General features: G+C 36.5%; 1 protein-coding gene across 4 annotated transcripts in view; it reads left to right on the top strand.

Annotated features, from left to right (window-relative positions):
* FMN2 (formin 2) overlaps positions 1-14,919 on the top strand; it is a 389,598-nt gene that overhangs the window by 244,310 nt on the left and 130,369 nt on the right. For all 4 annotated transcript variants that reach the window (XM_054660803.2, XM_054660802.2, XM_054660798.2 and 1 more), the window contains one exon: positions 105-225. In XM_054660803.2, the coding sequence (XP_054516778.1) occupies positions 105-225 (121 nt within the window). The remainder of the gene's footprint in view (positions 1-104; positions 226-14,919) is intronic.

Genomic DNA, 14,919 nt, shown 5'->3' with positions numbered 1-14,919 from the left:
GCAGTACTTTTTGTTGTTGTTTTTGTTTTGGACATACCTGCTATTATTCTTTTTTATATTGATAACCAATTTCTTTAAATATGATGGGGTTTTTTGTTCATTAGGATGCTGGAAAAGAACAGTGCCTCTTCCCACTGCCAGAACCCCAGGACCTTTTTCAGGCCTCACAGATGAAGTTTGAAGATTTTCAAAAAGATCTCAGAAAACTGAAGAAAGACTTGAAAGGTAACTTAAAATCCTGAACTCATGTTTTCTGTTTATGCTTTTTTAATGAGAGAAGGCAGACTTTTCAATGTTTTTAGAGAAAAGTAATCTTTTTTATCTTTATAGAACTAAATTTGTGTGTGTGTGGCAAAAGAACAATTTTGCCTATATTCTTATTCTTTGGTTGTTTAAAAAGTTATGTGTATCAAAAATTTGGTTATTAAGTAATATCTTGGTTATTTCAATTAACAGTCCGTCTTGTCAGGAATAAGTTTACATTTTGTTTTCATTTTATAACCAAGAACATTTTGGTATTGGTCATGTCATGGTTGGATACAAATTATGTCATTGTTGTAGTAGAAGATAAATAGTCCTTCCCCATTTTCCCTTGGTGTACTTGCCCAGGATTTTCTGGCTTATGAACTTTCCTGGGAACAAAATATCTTCTTCTACTTAAAAACCACATACATGTATATTGTTTTATTACCAGTCAAGCTTTACATAAAATTATTTTGAAGAATAATAGGCTGAAATTTTTCAAATTTCTGAATTAAAAGTGGCATTTACAAAAAAACAAATAGTTTGCAGATTTTTTTATTTTGTAAGTAAAATTCCTGCTACCCCCTTTTCTTGATATTCTTATTGAGTTGCGAACACCTCAGCTATCTATTTCAGCTTCTTTCTTGCTGTATTACATACAGATGAGGAGTAAATACGTTTACCTGAGCTTTTCATTTGATACTGTGTTACTGTATGAGAAGAAAAGGCCTGGTTACCCCTGTCCAGAAACCAAAAAGATAGAACTTTTTAAGAGACTCCCAAGTTTGAGATGTGTTTATCCAAAGATACTGATCTGTAATCAAATTCATAGAGTTGTGATATTCTAGTTACAGATGTTTTAAAATGGATTTCAGTGAGCATAGGGACATTATGTAGTGTGATTATAGTTCTTCTGTATTCAACAACACTTATTACGGACCTGGTTCATAGCAGACAGTTGCTAGGTGCTGTGGATCCACAAAGGTTACAGTAACTGCTGTTGAAGAGGGCTGAAATTCTGTCATTACCTGTACCCTGTTGGAGCCTTACAAGTTGGTGCTCATTGACTGAGGCCAAGAAAGACTGCCTTGACTTGCTCTGTTTTTCATACAATAATAATAAATAAAACTATGTTACATTTGTATAATATTGTGGTACTGTGTATTTTAAGCTAAGAATGAATTCTTAAAGCAACAAAAAAAACCACTCATGCTATAGTATTATACTTCAACCTGATGACAGGCATCTTGGTTTGCTTATGAAATTTACACACACTATGATGTGTAAATGCTAGAGGCATTTCTAGGGGATCTGGAAAATACTTCCCACTTCAATCAATAGTTCAGTCTTGTAAAGTAGGATTTCATAGTTTACAGGTGATTTGATAAAGGAGCGGAATGGGTGACCCTATTATCAGGATATCAGGATTTATGTTTGCTTTCTGGAGTTACATCACTTTGGAATGTGATCCCATTTTCTTATGATAAATACACAACTTCTTACTATAGGCATTAAACATACATGTAATTATGAAAATGGCAAGTTCTCGCAAGACTTGGAGCTGAAAAGAAAGACCTAGCTAACACCAGATAGTGGGTTTGAAAAGGACAAGCAGCCAGCCAGGCATGGTGGCTCACACCTGTAATCCCAGCACTTTGGGAGGCTGAGACAGACAGATCACCTGAGGTCAGGAGTTCGAGACCAGCCTGACCAATATGAAGAAACCCCATCTCTACTAAAAATACAAAATTAGCCAGGCATGGTGGCACATATCTGTAATCCCAGCTACTTGGGAGCCCGAGGCAGGAGAATCACTTGAACCTGGGAGGCAGAGGTTGCAGTGAGCCAAGATCGCGCTATTGCACTCCAGCCTGAGCAACAAGAGCGAAACTCCATCTCAAAAATAAATAAATAAATAAGTAAAAATAAAGAAAGAAAAAGACAAGCAGCCAGCGCCTCTGAATACTATTTCCACATCTGCATTTGCCACCTACAAGTGCTAGGTGCCTACATTTGGTAGCACAGAAGATTAGATATTGAAGGAGCATCTTAGCAATTTTTGAGTACCTCAGAGTTTAAAGAGAGGATTTTAACCCTGAAGGTTTATACTTTATATCAGGGAAAGATGAACTTGTCTTTCAGATATCATCAGACCTGTGCCCTTGGCCAACAACGATCACATTTGCCTGGCACAGTATTTTCCCCAATCTGAACACAGCCTGTTACAATTTGATAGAATTGTTGAAATGGGGAGTTTCATGACCAGATGAATGTTAAGTTAAAGTTAAAAGGACTTAATGGTATTCTCCAAAAAAAAAACAAAACAAAACAAAAAAAAAAACAGGGTGGTTGCAATTGTTTTCCCATTTATTACAGAGCACTTTTTTCACAGAATCTCTGGTGTGTTCTGTAGTCACTGAAACATATTTTGAGAAATGCAAGGCTGGTGTACTGTGTTAGTAACAGAAGAATGGCGTTTACCTTTGAGGAGCTTACAGGGAAGGTTGGAGAAATGATGCTATAGTTGATGAAATAATATAATTATATATTACTCTTCTTAAAAAATGGAATCAGCTCGAAGAGCTATTTACAAAGCTGTCAAACTCAGGATTAAAAACTGACAAATCATAATTTACCTCATTTTTTTTTTGCTTTTCTAAATTTGGGGTTTTCCATGCAAAACAAGATGTTTTATGACATGAGGAAGGAAATCTTATGGACTGAAATATAAATTCAGTTACTGGGAAAAAAAGATATACCCAAATGTAGAATTTCGTATCAACAACGCATGAAATCTGCCTCATGTCCTTTTTAGGAACGAGAGGAATATAAATAGATATGTACGTCCATCTGACTAAATGGGAGTCAAATGGAAAATTATTGGATTATATTATTTTAGGAACAATTACTTTGAAATAATGTCTACTTTGATCAAAGTAGCCTATTAAATATGATTCCTTTTCTTTTCTTTCTTTTTTTTTTTTTTTAAGACAGTCTTGCTCTGTCGCCCAGCCTGGAGTGCAGTGGCACAATCTCGGCTCACTGCAGCCTCCGCCTCCCCATCTCCTGGGTTCAAGCAATTCTCTTGCCTCAGCCTCCTGAGTAGCTGGGATTACAGGCACATGCCACCACTTCCAGCTAATTTTTTGTATTTCTAGTAGAGACAGGATTTTGCCATGTTGGCCAGGCTGGTCTCGAACTCCTGACAAAAATGATTCCTTCTAAGTGATCAAGTGAGGGAATTCATTTAAGAAGATTCATATGGCCACATTTTGTTTCCCAGAGGCAAGTTGTTATAAAAAGGTTTAGAAAATAGGATAAAGTATAGAAAGCATTTATCTCAATACCTTTCATACAATAAATATCCAATAAATCTTGGTCATTCATAATAAGGTAAACATAGAATAAGCAGTGTGATTAGTTTGATAAAGACAGTTAAGCAATAATCATAGTAGCTCATCTGCTGGCCGTAGCACTTCTGTTTCTGCTTAGAGACTTGATTTTTAATTCTAAGGAAAGGCTGAAAAATAATGTGTTATGGCTCAGACATTTTAATGAGACGACTGAATCTCATTTTAGCATTTTATAATAACATCCACTGTGTTTAGTTTCTCTGCTCACTCCCAAGATTTCCATATTTCCTCAGGGTGCTTCCCTGGCTTTCTGAGCTCAGTGACTTGTAGTTCGTTAAGCAACCTGATCTGCTTTTGATCTCTTCTGGCTGTCAGCAGCTTTTCTTGATGTAGTCATGCCAAATGATGACTCTGTTCCAGTGCCTTTCTTGAATAGGAATTGTAGCATTTGCCACATGACTTAAATCAACTCAACATGCACAGAGCATTGAGTAATTAAGTTACCGGAACTGGATGAGAATGTTCTCATGCAAATTCTTCTCTGTATCCTCTTTCTTTCTGTTCTTCCTCCCTGTACTCACACACTCTCTCTCTTTTCAATATCTGAGTTGAAAACAAGTTTAAAATTCATTAACTATACCTTCAAGTTGAAGCAATGTCCATTTTCCAGAGATTTATAGGAAAAACCAGCCCTCAAACTAGTTTAGGGTTTATTTTTGGCTTACAACTACTAGTTTGTAACTATTACATTTAAATTCTTCATTTCTGATATTTCCTTTTTTCCCCCTTATGTTTGAGGACAGGAAACAAATAAGCTTTTTTAAAAATAACATTTTACAGTGGTCCTTCCCACCCATCCAAGGTTTTACTTTCCTTGGTTTCAGTTACCCACAGTCAACCTTGATCCAAAAATATTAAGTGGAAAATTTCAAAAATAAACAATTCATATGTTTTACGCTGGGCACTGTTCTGAGTGGTATGATGAAACCTCCTGCCGTCTACCTTCATCCCTTCCGGCACGTGGATCCTCGCTTAGTTCAGCGTATTCATGCTGTATATACTGCCCACCTGTTCATCACTTAGGACAGTGGTCCCCAGCTTTTTGGCAATAGGGACCAGTTTCATGGAAGACAGTTTTTCTGTGGACAAGCCAGGGGGATGGTTTCAGGATGATTCGAGGGCATTACATTTATTGTGCACTTTACTTCTATTATAATTACATTGTAATATATAATGAAGTAATTATACAACTCATCATAATGAAGAATCAGTGGAAGCCCTAAACTTGTTTTTCTGCAACTAGACGGTCCCATCTGGGGGTGATGGGAGACAGTGACAGGTCATCAGACATTAGATTCTCCTAAGGAGCATTCAACCTATATCCCGCACATGCGCAGTTCACAGTAGGGTTCTGGCTCCTATGAGAGTCTAACGCTGCGGCTGATCTGACAGGAGGCGGAGCTCAGGCGGTAATGCTTGCGATGAGGAGCGGCTATAAATACAGATGAAGCTTCGCTTGCTCGCTGGCCACTCACCTCCTGCTGGGTGGCCCGGCTCCTAACAGGCCGCAGACCAGTACCCATCTGTGGCCCAGGGGTTGAGGACCCCTGACTTAGGAGCCATCTTGGTTATCAGATCAACAGATCACAAAAAGGGTGAGTATAGTATGATAAGATGTTTTCAGACAGAGAGACCACATTCACAGAACTTTTACAGTATATTGTTATAATTGTTCTATTTTATTATTATTTTTTAATCTCTTACTGTGCCTAGTTTATAAATTAAGCTATAGCGTAGGTATGTGTGTATAGGAAAAAGCATAGTATATATAGGTTTCAGTACCATCTGCTGCTCCAAGCATCCACTGGGGATCTAGGAAGGTATCTCCATGGATAAGGGAACACTACCATTTTATGATTTTTAAAAAAAATTTTTAAAAATTTTATTGAGGTAAAATATACATATAAAATTTACCATCTTTACCATTTTTAAGTTATATTTTAAAATTAATATCTGTTTAGCATAGGAACTTTAGACAACCTTGAAAAATGTAGAGAAGAAAACATTTGTATTTCCACAGTTCCATGATACATAATGTTTATCTTTTGTTCTGTTTATATCTGGTAGGTAGGTGTTTATTGCATGTGCATAAATACATGAATTATGCAACTGGGTTTATGATGCACATAATTTTTGCAATTTTTGTCCACTCATTTTCTGGTCTATACTAGGATAATTTAATTTTATTTATTTACATATATATTCTATTAATATTTTCTTTCTGGTTGTCTATTTGATAAATTTTTAAATATTCTCTTCCTAACACCTCCAATAACATTTAAGAAGATGTACATAGTATTCCTGTTAATTTACTGGGTAATCCTAAATGTTAACATATTTTGTAAACTATACAATTTTATAACATGCTATAAATTTATGTAGTATATTTATTCTTCTAAATAAGGTGAATGTTTTAGAACATTCTAACTAACAATTGAACTCCTTCTACTTTCTTTTCAGTTTTTTTCCAGACTTTGGGTACTGTCATTTTTCTTAAAAACATTACTGCTGTTTAATAATTATTAGGTAATAACATTTATGAATATATTTAAATAATTACTGTGCTATCATTGTTGCATCTTATATTCCTCCCCCCTTCACATTTGATGTTCTTTCAGTGTGAGTGAATGGGTGTTAAACTCTTAGTCTGGGCTGGGCGTGGTGGCTCACACCTGTAATCCCAGCACTTTGGGAGGCTGAGGCAGGTGGATTGCTTGAGGTCAGGAGTTCAAGACCAGCCTGACCAACATGGTGAAACCCCATCTCTACTAAAAATACAAAAATGAACCGGGCATGGTGGTGGGTGCCTGTAATCCCAGCTACTCGGGAGGCTGAGGCAGGAGAATTGCTTGAACCCGGAAGGTGGAGTTTGCAGTGAGTGAAGATTGTACCACTGCACTCCAGCCTGAATGACAGAGCGAGACTCCATCTCAAACTGAAAAAAATTGTTCCCCCTTGTTTTGGAATCATAGTTTCACCAGAAATAGAGTTCTAGACTGACTGACTTTTCATCAGTATTTTGAAGATATTTTTGTTTTCTTCTGGTACCTCTTATTTTCAATAATTTTCATTCTTTTGTAGATAAGCTGTCTTATCTCTGATGACTTGTATAATTTTCTCATTGTCCTTATTCATTTTTGGCTTTCCTTGAATATGTATGGTATGAATATATTCTTTTAAAATTTTTTGTATTGCTCTGTACTTAGAACTTCCTATTAAAATACTGATGGCTTCCTTAATATGTAGAAAAATTTCTCAGCCACTGTCTACCCAAGTATTACTTCACTTTTCTCTTTTTTCCTGAAACTCCTTTTAGATGTACATTGGTCTAATCCCTGTTGGTCTAATCCCTGTTAGCCCCTTGATCTAATCCCCATGTCTCCTAACATCTCTTTCATGTGTTTAAAATCACCTTCCACCTTTTGCTATTATCTTCATGCATTCCTCAACATTATCTTCTAATTCATTCATTCTCTCTTGACTCTGTTAATTCTAATGTTTATGTTATCAATGCAGTAAATCATAATAATTCTTGTTTCCAAGATTTCTAATGTTTTTATCATATTCATTTTGCCTCTAATTTCTTATTCTTGTTTTGGATATTTATCTTCCTTTTATGTCATTGATATTTGTAAAAATATATTAAAGTCCCTTTCAGCTGTTGTTTCATCTGAAATGAATTCACCTTCCACTTAGTGATTTTATAAGTTGTCCTTCAGAGTCACTAGTTTCCTATGTGGTGTTAGAATGATGATTTTTATAAAGGTGTCAAGTTCACAATTACAGATTGAACTGCTTATTCTATTCTTTACCCCCTTCTCACTACTGCACTTGACCAGTCTTTAAAAAAAAAAAAGTCAGGAAATTATGGCCTATGGGCTAAACCTGTCCTCTTTTGTAAATAAAATTCAGTTGGAACACAGCCACGCCCAATCATATACACATTAGCTATGACTGTGTTTGTGTTACAACTGCAGAGTTGAAGAATTGTGATAGAGACCTTCTATCAGTGAATGTGTCCCTCCCTGACTCCCTTCTCCTGACCCCCAAAATCATTCACTGTCTTTGATTTTTTTTCAATTGCTTTAACTTGGCCTGCCTTTGGTACCCAAGTCACAATCAAAGCTTCTAGCAGCAGCATAGAGCTCCTGCCCTGTGGGCATATTAGCTTTATTGTAGATCCAGTCTCCACGCTAGTGAATGACTTGGCTGGGGTCTGGGCTGGGAAACTGTGGCTACTTACTCTTGCTGCCCCAGGCATAGAGTTGCATGTGGGCTACAGCCCTAGGAAGCAGTGAATTGTAGGTGTTTTCATCCTCCTTGCATGAGTTTGGGAGACCAGTTACCACTCTGGGTTTCCAGTAGAGAGACTGGTTCCTTTCCCTCCTGTCTGTTCTCTCCCATCCCCAGTCCTCACATAAGCCAAGATCTTTATCTATTCCTCCACGATCATAGTTCGATGACTTCTACTTCCGCCCTGTTTATTAACTTTGGCTTCTCTACTATTTCTGGTCCAAGGAGATATTTACATTTTTAAAAAGCATACTATGTCTGCTTAGTTTTCTCTTTATATGTTACCGTTCACTGCTCTGTGTTTTCAACAGAGGGAAAGCTCAGGCTATAAATTGATTATAAGTTCTGTTTGACTGGAATTCTGTATTCACTTTTATATCTTACGTTTTTCCTCACTGAAAATTATAGCAGAAACATTTTTCCATACTATTTCATATACTTCAAAAACTGCTTAGGATGGTTTCATAATTCGTCTCATGAATGTGCTGTAATTTAGTGAGTAATTTGATTCTTGTAGGAAATTAGACTCCTCCCAGTTTTCACTGCTCTTAAGTATATCATGTTGAGCATTCTTATTTATAGCCCTTTTAAAAGTTGTATCTCTGGTTGTTTCCATAATATAGATTCAGATTTATAATTACTGGATCAAAGGTAATGAACATTTTTTCAAGTTCTCGATATTACCAAATGTTATAAAAATACTTTCTAGAGGAAAACTGATGAATTTTAATGGGTGAGTTGTTTCTTAAAGTAAAACAGAATAATAAAATTTATGAAATTTAGATTAGTAAAGAATCTTAGAGACATTGTGGTCTCATACCTTAATCATTTAACAAATGTTTATTAAATTAACAGAAAATACAAAGTAGATTCTTTCCTCATAGATCATAGACTAAAAAGAGGACTGTTGATGATATGAATAACCACTATGCAGTATACAATTTTTTTTCATTATATGGAAACACAGAAGTAGTAGTTATTAGGTATACTTGGAAAATTATATTTAAATTGGACTTCGAAAGATCTGTAAAATTCTCCCAAGAGGAAAAAAAAATAGAATTTCAAGCATGGGAAAGAGCATGAGCAAAGTTACCCATCCTGTGACCATTTGGACTTTGATTATTTACTGGTTCCTGATCCCAGAAGTCTCTCAATTCATATCAGGTATATATCTAACAGATATAAAATATTCATACGTGAGATGGGGCTCATTGCAGTGGAATTCACAACCAGGGTGAAGATTGCGCACATATGTGGTTTGAAAAAGCCTCCCAGCCAGTAATGCTGATATGTCTTTCAAAGTAGCTTGCTATGACTACTCTGTGTCACTGTTTTACATGCATTAGCTCATTTAATCCCTATGCCATAGATAGGATCATTAATCCTCTCTTTAGTGATTGCATAACTGCAAGTTAGAGATAGTAAATGCTCTACAAAAAGTCACATAGTGTAAGCTGAGGCTGGATCTGGGCCTGAGGAAGCTGATCCAGAGCTCACCCTTTTAACCCCAACACAAACACCGCCTCCTTTTGGGGTTCACTGTGCAGAACCCTTCAGGGAAGGTTGAGAAGCCGAACATACAGATATAATTGCACTGAAGTATAGTAACAACCGTGATAAAATAGGAGCAGGGAGCAGAGTGGAAAGCGAGCCTGATTCTATCTAATTGGTTAGAACAGGCTTGAGTTAGGTAGTACCATGAGAACTGAGCCATGAATATAAATACTTTACCAGGTGAACAATTTTATGGAAGAAAATTTGAATAGATGAGCCACCAAGTTCACTGAGATGAAATTAATGCATCTTGGAATTTTCAGCAATCTGACATGATTCAAATACTGGCTGAGTACAGAGAAGTAGAAAGCAATAAAGACATAGACGTACGTAGTGAGCAGATCAATCCCACATAGACAGGCAGGAAGATTCTGAGTGGACAAGGGGTGTGTGTTTGATTGTGTGTGGGGGGTATTTGGAAGGAAATGGAGGAGGAGAGAGAGAGGCATTTCAGGTAGAGGAAATGTCCCAATGCCCCAGCATTCTTAGAACACAGTGACCATGAGATGATAGAAAATGTTTTCTGATTATAGAAACTCGACAAACTTCTATACTTTATAAGGAATTTTCATTTTACTCTAAATGCAATATCCAGCCATTGAAATATTCTATTCAGGGAAATGGAGTGATATGATTTATGTCTTGAAAGTACTGCTCTGGCAAGAGGAGAATTTGTGAGACCAGTTTGGAAACAATTGTGATTTTGACAAAGGAGGGAGACAGAGGAGCTGGGAAGAGCTAAACAAATCTTTCTATTTTTAGGGGCAGTCAGTGTTCTAGATAGTAACTCTTTAGAATTTTCTGTAATCTATGTAATGTATAAATGCTTCTTAATAAAATTGTGTCATTCCATGATTTCCTTCAAGTCAATAGTATGTAGGTTACTGTGATGTTTTGCTGTTTGAGATGTTTGCATTTCTTTCCAGAAGCTTTGAAAGAAACATTTTCATTTGTGATTTTTTTTCCAAAGTTGATAAGCCTCAAGTATTTCTCTTTCTCCTCACTCCTTCCTCCACACTAACATGTATGTGTACTCTATTTAAATCAACATTTTTCAGTATTCTTTGACTTTTTTAAACTATTAGTCTCAAAATATACATTACTTTCAGTGGTGATTTTGCCATTGGAAAGGAGAATTAATGAGAAGAAAATTTTTCAAATCATTCAAGTCATTAGTCGTTGAATTCTAAGATTTGATGCCATTTATATATATTAGAAAAAAATAACAAAATCGTATTTTCTCCTTTTTACTGATTGCCTGCTGTTCTGACCCAGCTGTCTGGTGAAAACCGCAGCTAATTAAAGGTGATTACTTCCCTGTCATTTTGAGTTAAAGTACATTTTATTTTATAAATTATCTGTGATTGTGTTACAGTGTGTACTTTGCACAAATGTTGGCTTTTAAAGCAATAGTCAACTTAGTTTAATGCAAAGCCATGAGATTCTGTTTCTTTCAGGGACCTGGTATAAACAAATTATCACATAAAAACATGGTCTACACATATGTGGTACAAGTTTTCCATGAGATTATAGTCATTTACAACAGTTTTCATGAGAATGTTTCATTCTCATAACCGAGTCATTTCTTTTTCCATTTTTAATTGGCAAACTTCTGCTCATTCTTCTAAATGATTCAGCTAAAATGAATATACTTAGCTAAAATAATTCTTCTTCAGCAAGGCTGTCTGATGAACTTGCCCTACAGGAGAACCTTGACAAAGATTCACTGATAGCCACATAAACAGTGATTTGCAGCAGTGCCTGACAACATGTTAAATATGAGAGTGTAAATGTCAATAACTTTTCAAATCATGCTGAGCATTTCATCTTGGTCAGTATGTCTGGTGATTGGTATTCTTTTCAAAACTGTTAAAAGTCAGAGAATGTGAAATATTGGCAAAGATGTAGATTGGTGAGAACGCTTTTACACTGATGATAGAAATGAAAATTGATTTGATCCCATGAGAAACCATCTGGCAATATCTTTTTTTGTTGTTTTTGTTTTTGAGACAGAGTCTTGCTCTGTCGCCCAGGCTGGAGTGCAGTGGCCTGATCTCGACTCACTGCAACCTCTGCCTCCTGGGTTGAATCAATTCTCTTGTCTTATCCTCCCAAGTAGCTGGGATTACAGGTGCTGATTACAGCATGCACCACCATGACCGGCTAATTTTTGTATTTTTAGTAAAGACAGGGTTTCGCTGTGTTGGCCAGGCTGGACTCAAACTCCTGGCCTCAAGTGATCCACCCGCCTCGGCCTCCCAAAGTGCTGGGATTACAGGCGTGAGCCACCACACCTGGCTATGGCACTATCTTATTAAGTCAAAAATGTCTATACTCTGACCCAGCACTTGGCCCCTAGATATATACTCCAGTGCACAGGTGACCAGGTGAAATACAAAATGGCATTCATATTGATAGCAGCAGCACCAAAACCCTGAGATACTTTTCAACAAAATAATAGCTGAGTGAATTATGGTATCTTCTTTCAAAGGACATCCGTTGAACTGTCAAACTGATTGAACTCTATTTACCTGCATTAAAAATGGATAAATCTTATTAACACAAGCTTGAGAAAAAGCAAGTTGTAGGAAAAATATGAACAGTATGATTTCAGTTTTTAAAGTTCAAATATATAGACAAGTACAGTAGTCTCCCCTTATCTGTGGGGAATAAGACCCCCAATGAATGCCTCAAGCCACGGATAGTACCAAACTCTATATGTACTATGTTTTTCTTATACATACATACCTATGATAAAACTTAATTTATAAATTAGGTTCAGTAAGAAATTAATAATAATAATAAAAATAATTATAATATACTGTAATAGTTATACAAATGTTGTATACAAATATTATTTGTATACAAAAGTTATACAAATGTGGTCTCTCTCTCTCTCTCCCTCTTAAAATACGGTAATATTTTCCGACTGTGCTTAACCATTGGTAACTGAAACCACAGGAAGCGAACCCATGGATAAGGGAGGGCAACTTCACTTGTTTAGGGATAGCCGGGGGATGAGAAACACAAAGTTAAAGGTTGTAGTTACCTCTGGGCCTGAGAGAGGGACAGAGAGAAACACACTGAATTTTTCCAAAGCATTGGCTATGTTCTGCTTCTTAAACTGGAAATGTAGTAGGTGAATATTCATTTAGTCTTTACATGTAACGTACATGTTATGTATGCTCCGTAGTACTTCTTTAATAATCATATTTAAGAGGAAAGAAAAATAGGCAACCACTCAGGAATATGTTTGAATTTGAGTTGAAATTTAGTCATCTGGGCCCCACAAATTTAAAATATGTGATTGCTCAGCCTTTCCTATACTTTATGAAGAAATTATATAGCAGCATATTCAAAAATAAGCATCATTAAAGAACATAAGAAATTTAAAGAACAAACTATGTTTAAGACTTTATATATTTGCTCATGATGGTGCTAATAATATAAAACTTATTTGGGGAAAACAATCTGAGAAACTGGCATATTTTATGGTCAACAATTCAAATAGATATTATGTATAAGCAATTAATAAATTAGAAATAACTTCCAGTGTCAGAAAGCTGTTGAGTACTTAGAGAAACATAACCCATTAATTTTGGTTACTGCTTCTACTATTTCTATGTGAAGTTAGGGAAACAAAAACCACATTTACTATTTTAATAGCAGTAATTTAACATAGAGAATGAAGTTAAACGCACGTTGAAGGATGTTAAATGCAGAAAGAGGATGCTGAGGAAAATGTGGAAAGCATATACCATCCGTACGGCCAGGGGAATAAAGTGAAAATGTTGGGGTTAGCAAAGAATCTAGAACTTTGGATAGAGAGCTCTCTGGGCCTGGACCTCTAAGGAGAGTTACTACTGCTGCAAATGGGGCCTGAGGGGCTTGGAGGGGTACCCTGAAGAGCTGGGATTGGGGAGATCACAGATGGGCACCTCCATAGCTGGGATTGGGGTGCTTGGAGAAGGGGTTCTTCCTGGCTGCATTGGTGCTTTTGAGGTGTGCGATGATACCGGATTTGAGGGTGTGGAAACAAGGTAGAAACTAGAAACACCTGCTGATTTGTGGAGGTGAGAGGTGTCTGGAGGCAGTGCTCATGAGAAGGACAAATCCCTTCAACCATCTTCTTCCTCTTCTTCCCACCTCCAGCCTCTTTCTTCTCCTTTCATTGATGAAACCTGTTGGGAAGCCAGAGGGCAAAGGACAAAGGTAGCTTGCTGAGCTGCCAGCACCAGTGTCCCAGGCCCTAGTACAAAAAAGTAGTTTTGGAGCTAAGAGACAATATCTTAATAACTGAAATGCTGTTTATTTATTTTATTCTTTAATATTACATATTTATATTATTCTAAGGTGGTCCCATGCATCTCTCTTATAGCTCTTCAAGTTAAGAATACATGGAAGAGATTTAGAACTCTTAAGATATTTAAACCATACTGTACTCTTCTCTCAGTGAACATTTCTTAATGTTGTCTTCTCACTTTAGTTCTTCCATGGTTGCATTCTAGATAACCTCAAAGACGATTATGTCCATTTCCAAAATTTGAGTAGAAAAAGTAAGAACAGAAGTAATATGGAAGATTCTGACCAATGTCCAGTACGGTAGAAAGATGTTTTGCTTACTTGAGTCACACGTTTCAGTTAATAAATCTGTGTTGTACCAGAGGATAAGAAAAAGGTCAGTATGTGAAGTGATAAGTGAGCAAAATTCATTTCTACATGCAGATCAGTCTAAAGATGGGAGCTGAAACAATAGAAGGGCTAACCAGAAAAGTAGTAAGCCCCTGGTAACTAGAAATATTCATATGCAGACCAGAGGACTATGACATTAAATAACTGTGTGTTATTTAATTTTCATGACTTCATCTATTACACATGATATGAAACTTTGGTGTCACTCAATATGTTCAAGGTTCAAGGTAAATGAATCAACCCTAGTGACCCCTCCTAAAGCTATCACATGATGCTATTTATATAGCTATCACAATTAAATAATGGAGAATTCATTAATTTCATTTTGGACTGTCCCTTACTGATACAGTATACTCATTTAAATTATCTAAATGACCACTGTGGCCTTGTTTATAACGATGGATAGATGTTAACCTTTTATGTTTCCCAAGGCCAAATGTGTGAAGGAAGTCATTGTCAACAGCGTACATTCACCATTTGTCACATTTTTATTCCTTGACCCATCAGTAACTAGTTTGGAGAACTTGCTCATGTCAGACCAAGACTTACACCTTAACTGATGATGACGGGATGACTTCTTCCTCTTTGTGAACATGTAGATACATTGAAGAGCACAGCAAGCAGTGTCAGTGGGACCCAGAGGAATCATCTAGTCCAGTCAGTGTCATCCAAAGTATCAACATATGGTGTGTCATCATTAATTATGAGGTGTGTCTTAACTCTA

This window comes from Pan troglodytes, chromosome 1 (genome assembly GCF_028858775.2).
Source record: "Pan troglodytes isolate AG18354 chromosome 1, NHGRI_mPanTro3-v2.0_pri, whole genome shotgun sequence".
Lineage (NCBI taxonomy): Eukaryota > Metazoa > Chordata > Mammalia > Primates > Hominidae > Pan > Pan troglodytes.
Note: the sequence above shows the minus strand (reverse complement) of the source record. Positions and strands in the feature narration are given on the sequence as shown.